Source organism: Mustelus asterias, chromosome 18 (assembly GCF_964213995.1).
Source record: "Mustelus asterias chromosome 18, sMusAst1.hap1.1, whole genome shotgun sequence".
NCBI classification, from domain to species: domain Eukaryota; kingdom Metazoa; phylum Chordata; class Chondrichthyes; order Carcharhiniformes; family Triakidae; genus Mustelus; species Mustelus asterias.
The window spans coordinates 64,235,239-64,258,810 of NC_135818.1; the positions used below are offsets into that span (position 1 = coordinate 64,235,239).

The 23,572-nt window shown below is 42.9% G+C and overlaps 2 protein-coding genes across 2 annotated transcripts in view; one reads left to right on the forward strand and one right to left on the reverse strand.

Annotated features, from left to right (window-relative positions):
- Nucleotides 1-19,084, forward strand: part of tpp1 (tripeptidyl peptidase I) — a 33,985-nt gene extending 14,901 nt beyond the window's left edge. Inside the window, exons 8-13 of the mRNA XM_078234158.1 lie at nucleotides 1,919-2,107; nucleotides 3,617-3,689; nucleotides 7,799-7,916; nucleotides 9,914-10,075; nucleotides 12,455-12,592; nucleotides 17,762-19,084. Of these exons, the coding sequence (XP_078090284.1) occupies nucleotides 1,919-2,107; nucleotides 3,617-3,689; nucleotides 7,799-7,916; nucleotides 9,914-10,075; nucleotides 12,455-12,592; nucleotides 17,762-17,917 (836 nt within the window). The 3' untranslated portion in view covers nucleotides 17,918-19,084. The remainder of the gene's footprint in view (nucleotides 1-1,918; nucleotides 2,108-3,616; nucleotides 3,690-7,798; nucleotides 7,917-9,913; nucleotides 10,076-12,454; nucleotides 12,593-17,761) is intronic.
- Nucleotides 18,726-23,572, reverse strand: part of fancm (FA complementation group M) — a 118,014-nt gene continuing 113,167 nt past the window's right edge. Inside the window, exons 21-23 of the mRNA XM_078234159.1 lie at nucleotides 22,963-23,320; nucleotides 20,301-20,592; nucleotides 18,726-18,953 (exon numbers count right to left, since the gene is read on the reverse strand). Coding sequence (XP_078090285.1) covers nucleotides 18,827-18,953; nucleotides 20,301-20,592; nucleotides 22,963-23,320 — 777 coding nt within the window. The 3' untranslated portion in view covers nucleotides 18,726-18,826. The remainder of the gene's footprint in view (nucleotides 18,954-20,300; nucleotides 20,593-22,962; nucleotides 23,321-23,572) is intronic.

The following is a 23,572-nucleotide window of genomic DNA, read 5'->3' on the forward strand; positions in this document are numbered from 1 at the left end:
CACACAACAGATGAATGAACACCGCTCGACAATCACCAGGCAAGACTGTTCTCTTCTTGTTGGGGAGCACTTCAGCGGTCACGGGCATTCGGCCTCTGATATTCGGGTAAGCGTTCCCCAAGGTGGCCTTCACGACACACGACAGCGCAGAGTCGCTGAGCAGAAACTGATAGCCAAGTTCCGCACACATGAGGACGGCCTCAACCGGGATATTGGGTTCATGTCACACTATCTGTAATCCCCACAGCTTGCCTGGACTTGCAGAGTCTCACTGGCTGTCCTGTCTGGAGGCGATACACATCTCTTTAACCTGTCTTAATGCTCTCTGCACTCACATTGTTTCTACCCTTAAGACTTGATTAGCTGTAAGTATTCGCATTCCAACCATTATACTGTAAATTGAGTTTGTGTCTTCATATGCCCTGTTTGTGAACCGAATTCCCACTCACCTGAAGAAGGAGCTTAAGGCTCCGAAAGCTTGTGGCTTTTGCTACCAAATAAACCTGCTGGACTTTAACCTGGTGTTGTTAAACTTCTTACTGTGACCTCCCCTGTAGCCAGTGAGGATACAAAGATTTCTCTCAAGGCCCCAGCAATTTCCTCCCTTGCCCCTCTCAGTATTTTGGAGTATATCCCATCAGGGACTTGTCTACCTTAATGTTTCTCAAGAACCCCAATACCTCCTCCTTTTTGATCTTAACATGACTCAAACGATCTACACACACTTCCCCAGACTCATCATCCACCAAGTCCTTCTCTTTGGTGAATACTGATGTAAAGTACTCATTTAATACCTCGCTCATTTTCCTCTGGCTCCATGCATAGATTCCCTCCCTTGTCCTTGAGTGGGCCAACCCTCTCCCTGGCCACCCTCTTGCTCTTTATATATGTATAAAAATTGTCCAATACATATCACAACTTCACTGAATGAGGAGGGAAATTAGGAAAGTATTTTAAAATGTTGCTTTGCCACAGGGTGTAATTGAGACCGAGAGCATTTCACTGCTTAAAGGGAGAGTTGATCAGCTTTGAAACCAGGCCCAAAATTGGAGTGACTTTTGTCAACCAGTGAGTTGGAGGTCAAGTGGGATAATGACCAGAGGACTGGAAGCCGATTGGTGAATTTTATCTGCCTTATGACTGACACTTCTGTGTCAACCAATGAGTTGAAAGAACTGGAGCACCCTTAGATAGAGATTATGAAATTTGTAAGTTTTCACAGAGCTGACCATCCTGCCCAAGCATGTATGATTCAGAATGGTTTTGTAACACTGCAACTGGAAGATCAGCAAAACCTTGGCGGCTGCCATAAATATAATCATTTTGGGGATGTGATACGTGCGCACAGAGTCAAAGTTTCTGGTTCTGCTAAACTTCCATTAATGCTGACACATTCAGCTTCTTGTTTCTCAGACGAGGAGGTTTCTGTGGTCACACTGTAACTGAGTTTGTGCTGAGAGTATTGGTGTCTATGGGACGGCCCTCCACGGCTGTGCGCTTGAGAACAGCAACTCGGCACAGGTTCTGCAGCCACATTTTTCATGCCCAGTGGTTCCATATGTTGGCAGATTGAATTTTGTACCTGGATACTAGAGTCCACTGACTTCTGGCCACCACTTGTTTGTGTGGGGTTTAAAGTTCGGTGTGCATGGGAAGATCCCAACTTCAGTCAATGCTATCCCATCCCCCACACACACTCTGGGGCAATTTATGATGCAATAAATGAGTTTACTGAACAGGACTGATTTAAGCTAAGTGTGTCTCACGGGACCTTCCAATGTGTTTGTGTAAATTCAGCATTGTATAGTATTTACTGTTCATTGGCTATCTTACATTTTCCCCACTTTCACACTCCTATCTATCAGTTTACGTATTGTCAACAGGTAACAAGGTCATTAACTGTTGTTGATCTGTACAGGCAGACATGAATCCCAGGAACCATTTCTAGAGTGGTTGATGCTATTGAGTAATTTGTCATCTGTTCCGTGGGTGCACTCCATCAGTTACGGAGATGATGAAGACAGTCTATCGATGGCATATATGGAGCGAATCAACACTGAGTTTATGAAGGCGGGTGTCCGTGGACTCACAATGCTGTTTGCATCTGGTAAATCTTTTTAAACGTCTCATGACCGATTTGCTTCTAAAGCAAGATTTTGTTCTTGTTTTCAATCCAGTCGTCACATGATGCACTCAAACTTGGAATCGAGAGTGTTTTTTCTTCAAGATTCATCACAACCGAAACCAACTGTGGTTCTTGGAAATAGCAAACACTTCACTTATCACAATACTGCAGATGCTGGAGTCTGAAACAAGAACAGAGGATGCTGGGAAATCTCGGCAGGTCTGCCCAGCATCTGTTAGGAGAGAAAGACGGACTTGACGTTAACTCTGCTACTCTCCTAATAGATGTTAAAAGTTAAAGTTTATTAGTGTCACAAGTAGGCTTACATTAACACTGCAATGAAGTTACTGTGAAAACCCCCTAGTCGCCAGGCTCTGGCACCTGTTCAGGTACACTGAGGGAGAATTTAGCATGGCCAATGCACCTAACCTGCAAATCTTTGGACTGTGGGAGGAAACCGAAGCACCCAGAGGAAAACCCTTGCAGAAACGGGGAGAATGTGCAAACTCCACACAGACAATGAGCGACCCGAGCCGGGAATCGAACCCGGGTCCCTGGCGCTGTCAGGCAGCAGTGCTAACCACTGTGGCACCGTGGCAGACCTGTTGAGTCCTTCTGGCATCCTCTGTTCTTCCTTCACTTATCCTCTTCCACATATTTAACTGAAACTTGTTAATTTTGTGTTATTTGTACCACAAGTTTGAAGTTTCTAATTCCCAGCTTCATTGAAGTCTGATCTTCTCACAGTCAGATGATCTGCTTTAGTCCTGGTAATGAATAGTTCATTCATTTGTAATTCACTTGGTGTGTTCGAAACTCCAATAAGGAAAGAATATGTATTGGCTTGTTTTACAATCAGGCTCGCAAACAATCTCTTAATGACACCATCCAGAAGGTTTAATTTTGGTGATGTGGTAAAGAGTCAAATCTTAACTATCGGAATTAAGTCTCTTTTTCTCCATGGCTCTGTTAATAAACATGAATTTTAAAAATGCAAAATTATCTGAAAGGACATTTAAAAGTCACAATATCCTCAGTAACTAGTCATTGGTAAATACCGATGCTTGAATTACGTATCTATGCATGCTCACGTGGAAATATACATTTCAAATTCATTTTAAACTCCCACGCTCCAGGGGAAATGGTGCAGGCAGGAGGGACAATATGGTGGTGATTTTGCACCGTGTTCCTGACATGTTAGCATCCTACCATTTGCAGTTGCCTGAATTTAGGGAACGGAAGGTTATCTGCCCCAGAGGGGTAGAGGCCTAATTTAAATGGCAGCGTTGCTATCCCACGACGTTATCGAGGCGTGCATACCACGTAGCACACTTGAGTTAATATCCGGGAACCGATAAGCATTGAAATGGGGGATAAAATTAAGCATGTTACTTGCAGACTGAATATACAGCAATCATGTGAAAGTTGTTAAAAACTTATGGAAGGATCGATGCCAATTAAACTTTAACATTAATTTGCCTTGTGTGATAGGTGATAATGGCGCAGGCTGCAGAGAAGTTAGAAAAGGCGTGAATACCTTTGAACCAAGTTTTCCTGCGTCGAGGTAATGTCTCAATACACTGTGCAGCTTTTGAAATGGATAGCTATGTAGTATTCCACCACACCACAAGCTTTGCAAGATCAGATACTTGAGTATTCAAGCTAAAACAAATTCAGTTTTTTATAACTTGATTTGATTTCATTTATTATTCTTACATATATACAGTGAAACGTATTGTTTCTTGCGTGCTATACAGATAAAGCGTACTGTACAGAGAGAAGGGAAGGGTGCAGAATGTAGTGTTACAGTCATAGCTAGGGTGTAGAGAAAGATCAACTTACTGCGAGGTTGGTCCATTCAAAAGTTCTGAAGACTGTGGAGGAACAGAGAGATCTTGGGGTTCATATCCACAGATCTCTAAAGGTTGCCACTCAAGTGGATAGAGCTGTGAAGAAGGCCTATAGTGTGTTAGCTTTTATTAACAGGGGGTTGGAGTTTAAGAGCCCTGGGGTTATGCTGCAACTGTACAGGACCTTGGTGAGACCACATTTGGAGTATTGTGTGCAGTTCTGGTCACCTCACTATAGGAAGGATTTGGAAGCGCTGGAAAGAGTGCAGAGGAGATTACCAGGATGCTGCCTGGTTTGGAGGGTAGGTCTTATGAGGAAAGGTTGCGGGAGCTAGGGCTGTTCTCTCTGGAGCAGAGGAGGCTGAGGGGAGACTTAATAGAGGTTTATAAAATGATGAAGGGGATAGATCGAGTGAACGTTCAAAGACTATTTCCTCGGGTGGATGGAGCTATTACAAGGGGGGCATAACTATAGGGTTCGTGGTGGGAGATACAGGAAGGATATCAGAGGTAGGTTCTTTACGCAGAGTGGTTGGGGTGTGGAATGGACTGCCCGCAGTGATAGCGGAGTCAGACACTTTAGGAACATTTAAGCGGTTATTGGATAGGCACATGGAGCACACCAGGATGATAGGGAGTGGGATAGCTTGATCTTGGTTTCAGATAAAGCTCGGCACAACATCGTGGGCCGAAGGGCCTGTTCTGTGCTGTACTGTTCTATTCTATGTTCTATGTTCTAAAAGTCTGGGGGCAGCAGGGAAGAAGCTGTCCTTGAGTCGGATGGTAAGTGACCTCAAACTTTTGTATCTTTTTCCCAACGGAAGAAGGTGGAAGAGAGTATGTCTGGGGTGTGTGGGGCCCTTAATTATGCTGGAAGTTTTTCTGAGGCAGCAGGAAGTGTAGGAAGTATCAGTGGGTGGGAGGCTGGTTTGAGTGATGGACTGGGCTTTGTTTATGACCCTTTGTAACTTTGCGGCTTTGGACAGAGCAGGAGCCCAAGCTGTGATACATCCAGAAAGAATACTTTCTGAGGTGCATCTGTAAACGTTGGTGAGAATCATAGCGGACATGCCAAATTTCCTGAGTCTTCTGTGAAAGTAGAGGCGTTGGTGGGCTTTCTTAACTATAGCGTCGGCATGGGGGGACCAGGACAGGTTGTTGGTGATCTGGACACCTAAAAGCTTGAAGCTCTCGACCATTTCTACTTCGTCCCCATTGATGTAGACAGGGTCACGTCTTCCACACTTCATCCATAACATCCCACCTAATGAATCAAATGACACTTAAAATCATTCACATTGTATCATTTCACAATCCATTACTGATCTCTAGCAACAATTAATTTATTCTTCAGTAATCCGGTTAAGGTTGACATTTTAAAATTTCTTTTGACTTAATTAATACATTTGTTGCAAGAAGCAATTGTGAACTTTACTGGGCTAAACTAGAATTGGTAATGAATCAGAAATAGCTTACGCCAGTGCAGCAGAGAGTTAAGATCCCCACTGATGCCAGTGCTCAGCTTGTCCATGTGGGCTATCAGAAGTTAAATGCTTTCCCCACTCTAAGGGAACCAAAGTTAGAAAGGCTTGTCGCTCTTCATCCTGACATATATACACAGCTGATACAGCACCACATTGGCAGACACCTGGTGGAAGGGGTTGGCATCTCAAGTGTGGTACAGAAGAACCCAGAATGGGAAAGCAGGGAGGAAATATTCAGGGGAGATTTTCAACTAGTAGCCAAAGTGGTTGGGGCACCCAACCGAAGCCACAATAAGGGGGCCCAAACTGTTTCAAATTCAGGTTCCGGTTGAATTCATATGGTGAGCCCCAGACACCAAATCCGGAAATGTCGGATTTAGAACATAGAACATAGAACAGTACAGCACAGAACAGGCCCTTCGGCCCACGATGTTGTGCCGAGCTTTATCTGAAAATTTAGTTCAATGAAAATCATCCAGTTACTGCACAAAACCAGATGGTAGGTTCGAGGAGCAAGTTATTGACCCCAGCGGAGCAAGAACAAGACAGAAGATCTTGCTGTTGTGCATTCAAGCTCTTGCCCCTTCCAACCCTAACAGCCAATGAGGCTGCACAATGTCTGTTGCACAATGTCTGGCAAAGGGAGTACAATGTTGGTAAATGTGAGGTCATCCATTTTGGTAGGAATAAAGGCAAAATGGACTATTATTTAAATAGTAAAGAGTTGCAGCATGCTGCTGTGCAGAGGGACCTGGGTGTCCTTGTGCATGAATCACACAAAGTTGGTTTGCAGGTGCAGCAGGTAATTAAGAAGCCAAATGGAATCTTGTCCTTCATTGCTAGAGGGATGGAGTTTTAAAAACAGCGAGATTATGTTGCAGCTGGAAAAGGTGCTGGTGAGGCCACACCTGGAGTACTGTGTACAGTTTTGGTCTCCCTACTTGAGAAAGGATATACTGGCACTGGAGGGGATGCAGAGGAGATTCACTAGATTGATTCCGGAGTTGAGAGGGTTGGCTTATGAGGAGAGACTGAGTAGACTGGGACTATACTCATTGGAATTCCGAAGAATGAGGGGAGATCTTATAGAAACATATAAGATTATGAAGGGAATAGATAAGATAGAAGCGGGGAAGTTGTTTCCACGGGCAGATGAAACTAGAACTAGGGGGCATAGCCTCAAAATAAGGGGCAGCAGATTTAGGACTGAGTTGAGGAAGAACTTCTTCACCCAAAGGGTTGTGAATCTGTGGAATTCCTTGCCCAGTGAAGCAGTTGAGGCTACCTCGTTGAATGTTTCAAGGCAAAGATAGATAAGTTTTTGAACAGTAAAGGAATTAAGGGTTATGGTGAACGAGTGGGTAAGTGGAGCTGAGCAGCCGAAAAGATCAGCCATGATCTTATTGAATGGCGGAGCAGGCTCAAGGGGCCAGTGGCCTACTCCTCCTCCTAGTTCTTCTGTTCTTATAACTTGGCGTAGCATGCACTCTGCCTATTTGTACCGAAAGATTGCAATCCAAATGGTACAACTGACCCTATTTAAATACCCGTAATGAGTAAATGTGGTAGGCAGCCGAACATGAAGACTGGCTTGAAAATTGAATCAGATGAGCCTTGGGTGTCAAAGGAATGTTCAAAGTGCCCAGCCAATATTTCCTCCGCCGGTCACTCAACCTTTAGGCAAGGTTCAGGTAGATGGCTGCCACCTGAACATTGCTCCCGAATGCTTCACGCAATTGTTTATTTAGTCCAGTTACTTTTTAGCTTTTAAACTTTATTTTATCACTCCTATCCATGCAGAAGACACATTTAATGGTTATTAATTTTTTTATTCATTCGTTGGGCATGGGCGTCGCTGGCTGGCCAGTATTTATTGCCCATCCCTAGTCGCCTGAGGGCAATTGAGAGTCAACCACATTGCTGTGGCTCTGGAGTCACATGTAGGCCAAACCAGGTTAGGACGGCAGATTTCCTTCCCTAAAGGATATTAACACTGCAATGAAGTTACTGTAAAAATCCCCTGAACCAGATGGGTTTTTCCAACAATCCACAATGGTTTCACGGTCATCAGTAGATTCGCAATTCCAGATTGTTTTTTTAAAATTGAATTCAAAATCCACCATCTGCTGAGGCGGGATTTGAACCTGGGTCCTCAGAACGTTTGCTGAGTTTCTGGATTAATTGCCTAGCGATAATACCACTGGGCCATTGGCTCCCCTCGGAGAAGAAATGATTAGAAGGGAGGGGGGGGGACATTCTCAGCATTGAGCATGCCATTGGAATGAAGGTGTTTATTGCGTTTGATGCCCAACTATAACCAAATATAAAAATTATTTCAGTCCATATGTCACAACTGTGGGAGGAACTTCCTTCAAGAATCCCTTTCAAATTACAGCTGAAGTCTCGGACGACATCAGTGGTGGCGGATTCAGTAATGTGTTTAAGATGCCAGACTATCAGTTAAGTAACCAGTTGTTCACTGGGTTGATTTGTGTTTTTGAGGACCACTTCCTAATGAATCCATAGTCATGATGATTAACAGATTCGCCGCAGATAATTACAGGAATTTGGCAAGTTTCAGTAATGTAATAGTGTTGAATTTAGTTTATTCGTTTCTGTCACAAGTAGCCTTACACTGCAATGAAGTTACTGTGAGAATCCTCGAGTCGCCACACTCCAGCGCCAGTTCGGGTACACTGAGGGAGAATTTAGCACGGCCAATGCATCTAAGCAGTATGTTTTTTAGACTGTGGGAGGAAACCGGAGCACCCGGAGGAAACCCACACAGACATGGGAGAACGTGCAGACTCGGCACAGACAGTGACCCAACCCGGGAATCGAACCCGGGTCCCTGGCACTGTGAGGCTGCAGCGCTAACCACTGTGTCACCGTGTCACCCATGTGCTTACTACACTAAGTATGCTAGAATAGAAGTCTTCATTTGTATGCACGTGATCAAACCAGAACTTGCCCTGCTGACTAGCTGATCTAGATTAAATTCTTCATTCTTCATGCAACTAAGTCTGATTATTTATGATTCTAGGCCAGCTCTAGTTAGTTCTAGTCAGCTAAATTTTGAATATAGTTTCTCTTGAGTTTTATGAAGTACAGTAGAATCTCAAACAAATGAATCTGTTACTGAGACTGAATTGCATCTTTTAACTTTGAAATATTAGAATGATGGATAACAATTATTTGTTTGAAACAATGTTTTTGGATGGAATATCTGCCTAAACTGAGGGAAGGAGGCAGTAGATTACCAGCGTGAGGATTAAATTGCCGTACCATATGCACTACTAGGGAGGCTCGGTGGCACAGTGGTTAGCACTGCTGCCTTACAGCGCCAGGGATCCGGGTTCAATTCCCGTCTTGGGTCACTGTCTGTGTGGAGTCTGCACGTTTTCCTCTTGCCTGCGTGGGTTTCCTCCGGGTGCTCTAGTTTCCTCTCTCGATCATAGAATGCCTACAGTGCAGAAAGGAGCCATTCGGCCCATCGAGTCTGCACCGACCACAATCCCACCTAGCCCCTATTCCCGTAACCCCACATATTGCTAATCCCCCTGACACTAGGGTCAATTTAACATAGCCAATTCACTTAACCCATACATCTTTGGACTGTGGGAGAAACTGGAGCACCCAGTTGGGTGGTTAGGTGCATTGGCCATGCTAAATCCTCCCTCAGTGTATCCATACAGGTGCCGGAGTGTGGCGACTAGGGGATTTTCACAGTAACTTCATTGCTGTGTTAATGTAAGCCTTACTTGTGACACTAATAAATAAACGTTAAACTTTACTTGCTGGAGAATTAAAGTTTGAACTGGCAGTCTAGTGCGCCATACAAAAATACTTTGTATGAACCACACTTCCACTTTTCACACTCTTTCTGTGGGGGGAGTGCTTAGCACCAGATTATGAGTTCAGCTTGTCGGGAAGCGCATGCCAGAATCCTTCCATTCCTTGATACAATGCACTAGTGCTCTGACATGTTTTAATGTGCTGTTGTATGTGAAGAGTAGAACATAAACAAACATTCAGTGCTTCAGTCTGCCAATAAATATGTTTTCTCCTTTTGAATTCTCAATATATTCTTGATTTGATTTATTATTGTCACGTATTAACATACAGTGAAAAGTATTGTTTCTTGCGCACAGACAAAGCATACCGTTCATATTCTTGTTGCTTGACCAAGCAACTGTGATGTCAAATGTTTTGAACGGAGTTTCATCAATGTGTTTGACCCTGGAATGGTCATACACCAGAGTCCAAAATGTCAGAATTCTGATTTTATTAAGCAGATCACAAAAAAAATTTGAAACTAAGGATAAGATGATCAATTCTCTCAGTTGTATTGTCATTGCAGGATATTAATAGGTTTAAAAAGTCTAGGTTTCTCTTGAACTGCTATAGATTTGATATGTTTAAAGTAAATAATATGCACTATCCTATTCCATTTACAGGCTGTTGCTGTGAAGTCTTATCTCAAAAGAATGAAATCGCTTCCCCCAGCGAGTTACTATAATGTTAGTGGCCGTGCCTATCCTGATGTTGCTGCTCTATCCGATAACTACTGGATTGTAAGCAACCTCATCCCAATTCCTTGGGTTTCTGGGACATCAGTGAGTTAAATTATTATTTACTCTCTACCTAAAACCCCTTGGTCCAGGGGGTTCCCAAACCGTGTGTCGCAACCTAACATGGCATCAACTCTGAGGACCTACCATGCACGTGCCTGATTTTTGTTTTCTCTTTGGTCTCAGTTCGTTGAGAGGGGAGGGAATGAGTTGTGAGGAACATCAGCACCCGCCATGAGTGTACCTAATCTTGTTCTTGTAGTGCTGGGTTCACTGGGTGAGGAGAGTACCTTCAAATGAATCCACACCTAGCTGACCGATTGCAAGATAGGTGAGGGAAGTCATGCTGCAATTGGAGGGTTGGGACGAGTGGTTGGGACAATGAAGGAGTCCCTGTACAGAGCGTTCCTGAATGTCTCACTAGCGTGGTAATTCTCTAATCTTAAGCCATGTGAGCTTGTGTGTCAACAAAGAACAGTACAGTACAGCACAGGAACAGGCCCTTCGGCCCTCCAAGTCTGCACCGATCATGATGCCTGCCTAAACTAAAACTGTATGCACTTACGGAGTCGGTATCCTTCCATTCCCATCCTATTCATGTATTCGTCTAAATGCCGCTATTGTACCTGCTCCCACCACCTCCTTGGGCAGCGCGTTCCAGACATTCACCACCTTCTGTGTAAAAAAAAAAAACCTGCCTCACACATCTCCTCTAAACTTTTACCCAGGCACCTTAAACCTATGTCCCCTAGTACTTTTCTACCCTAGGAGAGAGCATCTGACTATCCACTCTGTCCATGCCACTCAATCCTGTAAACCTCTAACAGGTGACCCCTCAACCTCCGTTGTTCCAGTGAGAACAAACTGAGTTTATCCCAAGCTCTCCTCATAATTAATACCCTCCAGACCAGGCAACATCCTAGTAAACCTCTTCTGTACCCTTTTTAGTTTGATATTTGGAGTTGAGTTCAATGAGGTGTTTGAGGACAATGGAACCTGAGGCAAAAGAGGAAAGATATGTTTAAGTAAATTGGGGAGCCCTGAAGACCACCCCCTTTATGTGAGAGCTGCTGTGAAAGTTTTGAATTGAAGGCAGCCACTCCGTGTTAAGCTATAAGGGTCTATGATTTTGAAAATCAAATGCTGCCTTGATGTCAAGGGCAAACACACTCACCTCACCTCTGACCTTCAGCTCTTTTGCCCATTTGAACCATGGTGGAATGAGGTCAGGAGCCAAGTAACCCTGAGCATCCATGTCCAGGTTATTATTGAGTAAGTGCTGCTTGATCGCGCTGTTGATGACCCCTTCCATCAATTTACTGATGATCAATGGGGCAGTAATTGGCCGGGTTGGATTTGTCCTGTTATGTACAGGACAAATTTTTTCCACATTGCCGGGTGGATGCCAGTGTTGCAGCTGTACTGGAACAGCTTGGCTAGGGGTGCGACAAGGTCTGGAGCACAGGTCTTCAGTACTATTGCCAAAATATTGTCAGGGCCCATCGTCTGTGCAGTATCCAGTGCAATCAGCTGTTTCTTGATATCACATGGAGTGAATCAATTGGCTGGAGACTGACATCTGTGACACTGGGGACCTCCAGCGTCCAGAAGGTCGAGATGGATCATCCACTTGGCGCGTCTGGCTGAAGATTGTTGCGGATGCTTCAGCCTTGTATTTTGTAATGATGTACTCGGCTCCGCCATCCTTGAGGATGAGGATATCTGTGGAGCCCCTTTCCTCCAGTGAGTTGCTTAATTGTCCACCACCATTCACTTCTGGAAGTGGCAGGACTGCGGAGCTTAGATCTGATCCATTGGTTGGTGGTTTTAAGACTGTTTTAACTGTGTAACTTTAACCTTGTGTGCTTAAGTTTTTTTTTATCTTTTAATTTTTAAAATTCCAAGGATGTTACTCGAGTTCTGTGCTTTTGGGGTCAGTAGCTCCTCTTCCTCATTTTCACTGCAATGAGAAAAGGTTTATGCTCAGTGAGACAAACCTCACTGTCGGGTCCAGCTAGCTCAGCAGTTACATCTGCTGTGGTCGTAACAATATAAGATAGCAAAATATTTCAAAAACCCAGATTTTCATATGCAAATGTTGGATTGTATGTTGATCGTTAATGTGCAAGTTTTAATAATTAAGGATTGAATGTTACTATCCGGGGTTAGGCCAATTTTGAAGCATCAAAATGGAATCACAGTGGGAAAGGTTTGGGAAGCACTGACTCAGCTGTTAGATAAAAATCCAATTCAGTTTATCCGCAGGCAGGACCAGTGTCCATCACATTGAAGTGTGATCATAATTCCTATTGGTGAATTTTAATTATTGGTAAAGATCTTGAAAACTAATTAATTAATTTGCTGAAAGTGAGATTTTTATTTTCTTATCTGATGGAATTGTGCGATGTTTGTTTTTCTCTGCAGGCCTCAACCCCTGTCTTTGGTGGGATCTTGGCCCTCATAAATGACCGCCGGTTCCAGAAAGGTCTTCCTGCTCTTGGCTTTGTAAACCCATTGCTTTACAGCTTACAGAGAAATGGCACATCTGGCGCATTCTTTGATGTAAGATAAAACAAAACCATTGATCCTGAATTGCTGCTGTTCATTGCCTGATGCTTTCTAATGTTTAAATGTATCGTGGGTTCCACAGGGCAGTGTAGCGGCTTTTTGTGGTGTATGTCACTGACATAAATGTCACGGATATGATTATGAAGTTTGCAGATGATAGAAAAATTGGCTGCAAGGTTAATGATGAGGCAGAAGAATGTAGACTGCAGGAAGATATCAGTGAACTGATCGGGCGGTGGGGGGGGGGGGGAGTGGCAATCCAATCTGGAGAATTCCATCTTTGTAGAGGGCAGACAAGACAAGGGAACATAAAATAAATGATAGGATGCTGAGAAGTGTAGAGGAACAGAACGACCTTGGAGTGCATTACCCATAGATACCTGAGGATAGCAGGCCAGGTAGAAAAAGTAGTTAACAAGGCACACTCCTTTATTGTCCAAATCAGAATATAAGAGCAGAGGTTATGGCAGAATGGTATAAAACACTAGTTAGTCTGCAGTTAGAGAAATGGCGTATATGGTGGTTGCTACAATGCACGCCAAATGTGAATGCACTGGGAAGGGTATGGGAGTATATTTCTAAGGATATTGTCAGGACTGAAGAATTTTAGCTCTGAGGAAAGATTGAATAGGATGTGGTTATTTTCTTCAAATGGAGAAAGCTGATGGGAGTTTTAATTGAGGGGCCCAGACAGATGAATAGAAAGGACTTACTTTCCTCAGAGAGGTCAATAACCAGGGTCATTGATATTAAAGTAATTGGTCGAAGGATTCTGGAGGAGTTCAGGAGGAATCACTTCCCGAGACCGTAAACTCCCGCCCGAGGTCAACAGAGATTTCCATTGTCGGACCCTCACTCGCTCCGATTCCGTGTCAGGCGAGGTCCGGCCATTGCATTTAAAAGTATTTGGATGTGCATTTGAAATACTTTAACTTAATAAGGTCACAGACCAGGAGCTAGAAAGTGGGATTAGGCTCCATAACTCTTTTTCTTGGCCAGCATGGACACATCGGCATAATGGCCTCTTTCTGTGGTGTAAATTTCTACGCTAAATTTCACTTTAACCAGGTGAAGATGTTTGTTTCGTGGGAATAATCCTGGAAAATGTTTCTGGTTTGAACCAGTGTCGATGCAGCAGAATCGGAGTCAGGAGCTGTACTGCAACAACGATGTGCTTTAATCCCAATAATAATGTTCCTTACTCCCCAGTTCCCATACAAGATGGCCTCTGGTTATCCATTATTTTCAAATTATGGACGGTTTTGTGCTTCGATTAAAACCCACTGAAGGAGAGATTATGACTGAACAGAAACTTCATTTTAAGACTCTTTCATCTGGTCACAGATCCAGATGTAATGTGAAAGTTACCTGAAAAGGAACTGGAGTGAGGCGGTCCATAATTAAAATATTGACATGTGATCTTTTAGTGAAGAACAGCAGAATTGTTTCCCTAGCAACGCAAGCCAGATTTTAGATTCTTTTCATCAGATATTAGCTTAGGATACTCTGAGTAAACACACCCCATTGTGGGTCTGAATTGTATTTTGAGCCAATATGTGTTTGTCTATTGGTAAGCTTTCTGGGCACTATGTTATTTGATATCCAATCTGGTTCCCTCTTGTGTATTGTTCCCCCTCCCTTTCAAAATCACCACTTAAAATCTTAAGTGCCTTTCTTCTGAGAAACTATCGCCAACCTCCCTTTACCTCGTACCTCTGTGCCAGATGTTGCCTCAGAATTACTCCCATTGAGGTCTCTGCAAAGGAACTGTGCCACTTGTGATCGCAGTTGATATGGTGCATTATCCCTTTTTGAATTCCTTGCAGCTCTTCAAGTGATTGACCACTGCATCTTCTGCCTGTGCCGTCATCTGTTGTCCAGCTGAAGTGAGGAATGCCTTTGCTTGGTTCTGTACTCACCTATTCAATCACGGCCAAGATGTCTCCATCAATGGCTTCTATTCCTGCCCTGTTACCTCCAGAGCAGGAGTTCCCAAACCACAAGTTGCAACCTCTAGGACACTCATTTAGGGTTACTAGCTTTGAGGTAGTAGTGGTGATGGTCAAGCAGAGACTCTGGCCCAGTGTGAATGACTTAACAATCCTGGGATCAGCGCTGTGGGTCCATCGCGTGCAAATGAATGATTCGTAGCTTTAGATCCCCGAGTCTTCAAAAGTGCGTGGATAAAAACATTGACCCAGGCCACTCGCCAACTCTCTGACCCGCTATCACTCTGGACTGGACTCACACCAATTTTCAAGCATTTAAATGGACCACGGAGTTTATGGAGCACTGACCAAGCCATTTCCACATTTGACAGTGATATTCAGCTCTCCCTCTCCTCTGCCTATATGTTGGCAGATTGCTTGTCCAGTGAGCCACAATCTCATGTTTCAAAAGTGGGGGGTCCAGTGGCATCACCCTCCCACCAATTCCATGCCCTTCTTTGGTAAATTATTCAACCCTGATATACTCCTATCACACACAACATCTACTCCTCCCTCTGTGACATTCTGCCACTGCTCCAGGTCAGCCTATATGCCACCAAAATCCTCATTTATGCCTTTATCATCTCCCATGTTAATCCCTTCTCCAGTCTGTAATTTTAATTCATCTAAAATGTTGCTCCCGCTATCTTGCAGCAAGTCCTGTTCACTTGCATTGTCTCCCACTGACTCAAATTTAAAATTTGCGTCCTTGTTTAAACCCTTCACGGTTCTGCCCTGTTCTATCTCTGTAACCCCCTACAAGCCACATAATTCACTTTTTGTGCATCCCCTTCTCTTTGTGCCCTACAGCCACCTAGTCCCCATACTCGCCAATTCCATCTCCAAAAACTCAACCGTGTTACCGCCTCTTTGAACAGAGTTTTGGTGACAGTTCCTAATATCTCCTCCTTTGGCCCGGCATCCATTTTTTGTCTGATTTTTGACGCATCTTAACAGGTACTATATAAATGCAAATAGTTGTTGTATCTTAATTGTCAATTAATTCAAAAATTCTACATTACTTTTTTTGCAAATCCCTTAGTTTGAAATAACAATCTTGAACACACTAGAAACTTTGGACGAAGTATTTAGAAATTATATTTTCATTTTAATCTGGGTTTCGTACAATTTAACCTGTAAAAGATGAGCATTGAAGAAAACTTATGGGGAAGAATATAGTTTGCGTAAATCACTAGGTGTGTATCAATTATAAAGACAGGGAAGAAGGGACAGATGTACAAAGACTTGGATTGAGGGTGGTAAGGGACACTAGAGAGAATGGCCAATAACATCAGTAAGAGGAGCGAGGGCAGCCAGGAGAGAATCAAAGATTTCTGCCAGCACTTCCCTCCCTCAGCTGCTGTCTTTGCCCAGCCTCCACAACACCCCATGCTGTTCCCCTCAGCCTTGCTGTCCTCCGTTGTGTGATTCAAGAAATTAGATATAGCTCTTGGGGATAAAGGGATCAAGGGATGTGGTGGTGGGGGCGGGGGATCAGGATATTGAATTTGATGATCAGTCGTGATCAAAATGAACGGCCTACTCCTGTTTCCATCTTCTATATTTTGTCAGGGTCTGTTTACAGTTGCTCTGCTGTTGGCAACAGTTCTGAACAGAAGCTCGCAGGCTCCATCTAGTGGCAGGATTCACACAGCTTTCTCCACTGGCCAATTGCTGCCACTAGATAGCGCCCGCCAATTCTAAAATTACCGAGATGTGTGTAATTTTTTTAAAAAATCATCACCTATTGTATTTCTTTAATGATTTTTATAAGTTAATTCAGCTGCAGATGTATGGTGCAGTATTTAAACTTGTGTATATAGGGGCTTCCTTCAAACATTTGTCACCTGAAAAGTACAAATGCCATCGATTTACTGAGTGGTGATTTTCAGGAGCGTCAGAGGACTCCCTGGACTCTGATTAGGTTCCTCTTCAAACAAAAATTCTGAACTTTGATTATCATGTAGAATCGAAGATGTGACCCAGTAAGCAGGAAAAGGTTTCCTTTGCTGTGCAGTGAATAACGTGCGTTTAGTTTGATACAGCTGAGAATATTAAAACAGAGTTTCTCATTGCTTTGTATTATTGGAATTTGAACAGTTCACAATAGACTGGTGAAAGGCCTTGCATTGACGAAGCAGTGGGTGGAATTTTCCCATCCAGCCCACCACGGGAATCATAGTGGGCGGTGACACACTATGCAAAGGTTCGTTGACCTCAGGCGGGGTTTTCTGGCCTTGAGACAAGCATACTGGAAAATCCCACCCCTTGTCTCAGAGATAATAGTAAGTAGTCTCACAACACCAGGTTAAAGTGCAACAGGTTTAATTGGTAGCACGAGCTTTCGGAGCGCTGCCCCTTTATCAGGTGAGTGAGGAAGGAGCAGCACTTCGAAAGCTCGGGCGACCAAATAAACCTGCTGCACTTTAACCTGGTGTTGTGAGACTACTTACTATGCCTACTCCAGTCCAATGCTGGTGTCTCCACATCAGAGATAATATGCAGAGTCTACTTCTTTGATGGCTAGAGAAAAGAACTACAATGCAATTCTGAAAGTGCAGAACCTGGGAAATAGGAGTGGGTCGTTTGGCGTGTTGTGCCTGCTCTGCCATTCAAACAGCTCTTGGCTGATCATCTACCTCGACTCCATTCTTTCTCAATATCCCCATATCTGTGCCATTGGTTTAAGTTTTATTTATTTGTGTCACAAGTAGGCTTAAATTCTCACTGCAATGAAGTTATGGTGAAAATCCCCTAGTTGTCACACTCCAGTGCCTGTTCTATACACCTGAGGGAGAATTTAGCAAGGCCAATGCACCTAACCAGCACGTCTTTCGGACTGTGGGAGGAAACCTGCACAGACACTGAGAACATGCAGACTCTGCACAGCTGGTGACCCAAGCTGGGAATCGAACCCAGGGCCTTGGCGCTGTGAGGCAGCAGTGCTAACCATTGTGCCGCCCATAATGGTATCCAGAAATCTAGCAATTGCTGTCTTGAACATGCTGAATGATTGAGCCTCTCTAATCCTCTGGGGATTTCTGAAGATTCACTATCCTTTTAAGTGAAGAAATTCCTCCTCATGGCAGTCTATTTTAGACTGTGTCCCCTGGTTAAACCTAAAGCAGATCTTCTGGTTACATTGCTAATGCCATATTTTCTCTTCAAACCATAGGTAACTACAGGATGCCACTTAGGTTGCCTGGATGAAAAGACTGAAGGACAAGGATTCTGTGCTTCTCCATCTTGGGATCCTGTGACAGGATGGGGAACACCTAACTATCCAGAGCTACTCAAGGCACTTCTTGTAGGCAAAGTTGATGATCCATGACCTGAAACCAGGAATTGCAATCTGAATGTTATTTTCCCCCCCATGATATTTTTGCAAGTATGGGATTCTATTTTTTAAATGAAACAAAATGTTTTATAGCAATTTGGGTTTTTTGTATAAAAAAGAAATCTGCAAACAAAATCACTGTTCAAATAATTATTGGAGTTTTCCAATGCTGCTTAATGTCATTCACGATTTGTCCAAATTACTGCTCGAATTGAGACAGTTAATGTAAGAATATTTAATTCATTTTTAAAAAAAAGTTAAATAACACAAATGAACCTTAATTCCTGAGTGAAGATGCAGAATGTACTCTTAACCTAGCTAAAAGCAAATTACTGCAGATGCTGGAATCAAACCAAAAAGAGAAAATACCGGAAAATGTTTAGAGTCCAAATGACCCTTTGTCAAAAGCTTTTGACAAAGGGTCGTTTGGACTTGAAACGTCAGCTCTTTTCTCTCCTTACAGATGCTGCCAGACCTGCTGAGATTTTCCAGCGTTTTCTCTTTTGTAGTCAGAGGTTTACAGCATGGAAACAAGCCCTTGTCCACACCGCCCTTTTTTTTTTAAAACCCCGAAGTTAATCCCAATTGCCCACATTTGGCCCATATCTCTCTATACCCATCGTACCCATGTAACTATCTAAATGCTTTGTTCTCTTAACCCAATGGATTCTGTAACTAGCTGCCTGATGATCAGCCCAAGTGCTTTAAACTTACAAATTTTGAATGAATTTTATGTAATAAGTTACAGCTGAACTTTAAAATGGTCGTCTGGCAGGGTGTGAAGTATGGCAACACTTGGAATGTGCTGAAAATACTGCTGAAGATTTTATTTACATAATTTGTACATCATTCATTGAGCAGTACAGAAATAAAGTGCATTAAGGATGCCCACATCAAACATATCTACAAGCTGTGTTTCCGGCTCCGCTCAGGCACCATTTGTGGATCAAATACATAATGAAGATAGCGGTAGATCTCTTCAGCTCGTTGGTCAGCAACTTTTCCTCGAGATGCTATTTCAGCCACTGAACTGGAGTAAAGGAAAATAATAAACTTAACCACGAATATCCACATCAATACTGAAATCATATGTGCAATATTGTACGCCAGTGATGTACACAGGTACAAATCTTTGATCAACCAATAAAATATTAAAATAAATTTTGGCATCCTTAATTTCTTATGCTCTATTATTAAAGCATCGAGCGCCAGGAGAGATGGGGAAGACGTAGAAAGCTGATACTCAATTCAGGCAGTATCTGTGGCGAGAGAAACTATTTGACCTGAAAAAGTTAACACACACACTCCCCTAACCTGCAGTGTCTTTTACTTTGCATTAGGATGGAAAGACGTTTGGAATTGAATCAAACTAAATGAATACACAAACAGCTGAAGCATCCTCGGTTAAAAGCAATTGATGTTAGATCAGCTTTAATAATGTACAACTTCCTTAACGTGTTAACTCCCATTTATCCATGTTGAAATTTAGTTACCAATTACATGCTCATTCTGCAAATTTGTTTGTATTTTATGATTTGTTATAATCCTCCTCAGTATTAATTATACTCCCCTAATCTGGTGTCATCCACAGCTTTAGAAATCATGTATTTGATTCCAATTTGTTAACCATTAATATAAATTGTGAACTGTAGTGGTCCCTGTCCTGATCCTTGTGGAACATGACTTCCATCCTCTGCCTCTCTGAACTCCCACACTATGCTTCCTGACTTGACTCCATTCTGTCCCCTGTCCTCCGCATCCTCTGGTCTTGTTCATTAGACTATTGAAGGTCTTTGAAAATCTAAATAAATGACATCTATCACATTACCCTCATCTACAATCTCCATTATATATTTTTCAAATGAGGTTGGTCAAGGAATACTTTCTTGAGATCCATGTGCATGTTTCATTATTATATCTTAATTCCTAGACGTTCTTCTATTCTCTCCTTTAGCGGAGAGTCGATTAATTTTTCTACAACTGACTGGTCTATAATTCATCTTCGATCTCACTTCTTAAATAGAGGTCTAATGTTACCACTCCACCAGTCCTCTGGCACTATATCTCCAACAAATTATTATAAGTGTAGCATTGCCTCTGCTCTCCCTTCCCTAGATTCTTTTAAAATGCAAGAACATAATCCACCCGTACCACAGGGTTTTATTCTCCAAGTTTATGAATTTATTTAATAAATTACCTCTATTTTAAATGCAGTTATCTCATGTTCACCTGTCCCATGGTAAATGCTGAAGCCAAGAAATCATTTAATTTTTCTGCCATTTTTTTCCATTGGTAATTCTCGGACTGTTGCTATGCCAATCTCCACGTAGCAATGTGACAAAGCACAATATAACCCAAAATCAGGAAAGAGAATTACCTGTTAGCTGCTACTTTCACACTGTTGAACCGATGACACAGATTTAAAGCTGTTATAAAGCTTATGTCAGGAATGCTGAGGTAGAACTGTAAAATCTGTTGCTGGAGACCGTGAACCTCAACTGGGACACTGATAGCAGCGTTCTTTCTTTCTTCAACACGGGCAAGCTCAGCAATCAGGCCAGCCGTTTCATCCTGACTGGAGCTGAACAAGGTCCGGATTCCAGCAACGGTCAGAGACGATAGCAATGCATCATAGTACCTGGTTCTCTGGAATATCCTAGATGTATCTCCTGCAGTTTATTGAAATATAGAGTTCAGCACAATTCACTTTTGCCTCAGATGAAAAACAGAACTATTAATCTTGAAAATTAAGATTAAGAACTTTTATCTATCCATATTCTGTGTTCTGCCAACTTTAGAACTTGCATCCTTTTGATCTTTTGTGCTAACATAATTTGCATCATTATAGCCAAACCAAACATATCTGGATATCAAAGAAATTACAGCACAGGAACAGGCCCTTCGGCCCTCCAAGCCTGCACCGACCATGCTGCCCGACAGACAACACAGAGATAAAGTGTGGTAGCTTCAGCACTTCAGAAAGAACACAACATCTATAGCAATAATAAAGGGAAGCGGTGAGAATGGAAGACTTGTAATACAAAAAAAAAGTGCCATTAATTGATGGTATGTAGGCTGTTGCCACAAGGTTGTGCCAAACTAGACTCTACATCATGGGGAGAGAGGGAAAATGAAGACTAAATCTCAGCAGATAAAACAGTTTGATCTGCTATACTACAGCCTTTAATGTTCCATTCAATGTTCTCTCCCTGTTGAGGGACATTTTAACAACCAACCTCTTAGGTTTCTGAACTAGGGATTTATGAAAAGGGTGCCTAATAAATGTGCACCATTCTCAAACAAGATTTAACTTGGCATAAAAACAGAAAATGCTGGAAAAACTCATCAGGTCTGGCAGCACCTGTGGAAAGAGAAGCAGTGTTAATATTTTGAGTCCACATGACTCTCCTTCAGAGCTGAAGAGAGCTGGTCATGTGATGGGATTTATACTGTAGAAGAGGGGGCGGAGCAAAATAGAAGGTCAGGGATAGGTAGAAGCTCAGGAGAGATGTGAGAGATGTCGTAGAAGATAAAAGGGAGTGGTAATAATTGTGTTAAAGACTAAGACAGATGTTAATAGTGGCATAAAGGTCAGAGTCAAAAGGTGATCATTGCAGAACAAGGGTCAACACTCTCCAAAAGCAAAACATACAAGCTACAGAATGGAACATACGAGAAAAACTCAACAGGTCTGGCAGCATCCGTAAGGAGAGAAAGCAGAGTCAATGTCTCGAGTCCTTACGGCTCTTCGAAAGGATTTCAAGCATTTCTCTTTTTACAGATGCTGCCAGATTGGCTGAATTTTTCCAGCATCCTCTGTTCTTGCTGCAGATTCCAGCAGCATCTTGCTTATTTAAGCTATAGAATGAGCCTTGTTTGGGGCGGGGGGGGGGGGGGAATGTCAAAACAGAGGACAGAGTTGCTGGTCTGAAGCTGTTGAACTCCAGGTTAAGTCCGGAAGACTGTCTAATCAGAAGGTGAAGTGCTGTTCCTCCAGTTTGCCTTGGGCTTCACTGGAACATTGTCGCAAGTCAGGGTCAGAAACGTGTACATGAGAGCAAGATGGTGAATTGAAATGGCGAGCGACAGGTAGGTCAGGATCATGCTTGTGGACTGAGTGAAGATGTTCTACAAAGCAATCACCCAGTCTGCATTTAATCTCCCCGATGTGTAGGAGACTGCATTGGGAGCAGCAAATACAGTAGACTAAACTGAAAGTGCAAGTGAATTGCTGCTTCACCTGGAAGGAGTGTTTAGGACGTTGGACAGTGAGGAGGCTGGAGGTAAAGGGGCAGGTATTCCATCTCTTTTGATTGCATGGGAAGGTGTTGCGGAAAAGGGATGTAGTGTTGATGATAGATAAGCAGCCCAGGCTGTCGGGAGGGAACAGTCACTATGGAATGCTGTCACCAGAGGTGAAGGAAACTGTGTCTGGCAGGGGCATCATACTGGATTGTCACCGGGAGAGGATGATCCTTTGAATGCAGAGATTGGTGAGGTGAAAGTGAGGAAAGAGGAATCCCATCATGATTCTGGGATGGAGGGGAAGGGGTGAAGGCAAAGAGCTGGAGATGGGTCAGACACATTGTAGGTTGTCAACTGCAATCATGGGGCAGACCTTGGCTCGGAAAAAGAAAGACTTGTCAGAAGCACCATTGTGGAAGGTAGCATCATCGGAACAGATGCGACAGAGGCAGAGAAACTAGAAGAAGGTGAAGTCCTTTCAGGAGGTAGGTGCGAGGAAGTCTAGTTGAGGTAGCTATGGGAGTTGGTGGGTTTGTAATGAATATTACTAGACAGTCTATCATCAGTATTGGAGGCAGAAAAATCAAGGAAGGGATGGGAAGTATTGACATTTTGCATTATGTTCTTTTGCATCCATATTGCATTGATATGTTAAGTATGTACATCTAAAATTTTTTGATGCTCCCATCATTCTGACTGACAGATCATTTACAAATCTTGGAAAAGGTTGATGAAAGTCTCATGAAAACGGAAGCATAATGATTCTGTGAATCAGACACCTACAAACCACTCACCTGGTTTCATCCCGTCTTTCTCCACAATGATGCACACACGCTCAAACATGGCCTGAAGGTGCTGAATACGGTCTACAAGCTTACTTCGGTTTACACTGTTAGCAAACTCCGATAAGAATTTCCTTTCTACAGCCATCCGGTTGCTCACTATATAATCACACCCGTTGAGACAACAAATCTCAGCCTTAATGCCGTGTTTAATGCGAAGGCAAGAGACCAGGTATGGTCCAGAGGAGATTTCTCGACTGTCCACAAGAACCTTCAGTGGAACTGTTCCACGAGATACGGCTTGATGGACGCCAGTCAGATTGTCTTTACACAGAGTCTCACTTGGTCTCGAAAATGTGGAAATTTCCACCTGCAATAGGAAATGCATCCATTTTATTACCAACATAATTAAAAGCCACTTAAGATCTAAATGCTCACTAAATCTAAAAGACACCTATAGTTATTTCTCATTTGTCCTCCAGGTATATTGCAGTAAATCACAGGCAGATCCCAACTTTTAAAACTAATCTACGTTTGATAAGTAAATCCACAAACACATTATTGCACAGGATTTAAAACTTGAATCCATCTCCAGAGTATACACAAATAGTATCCAAGCACT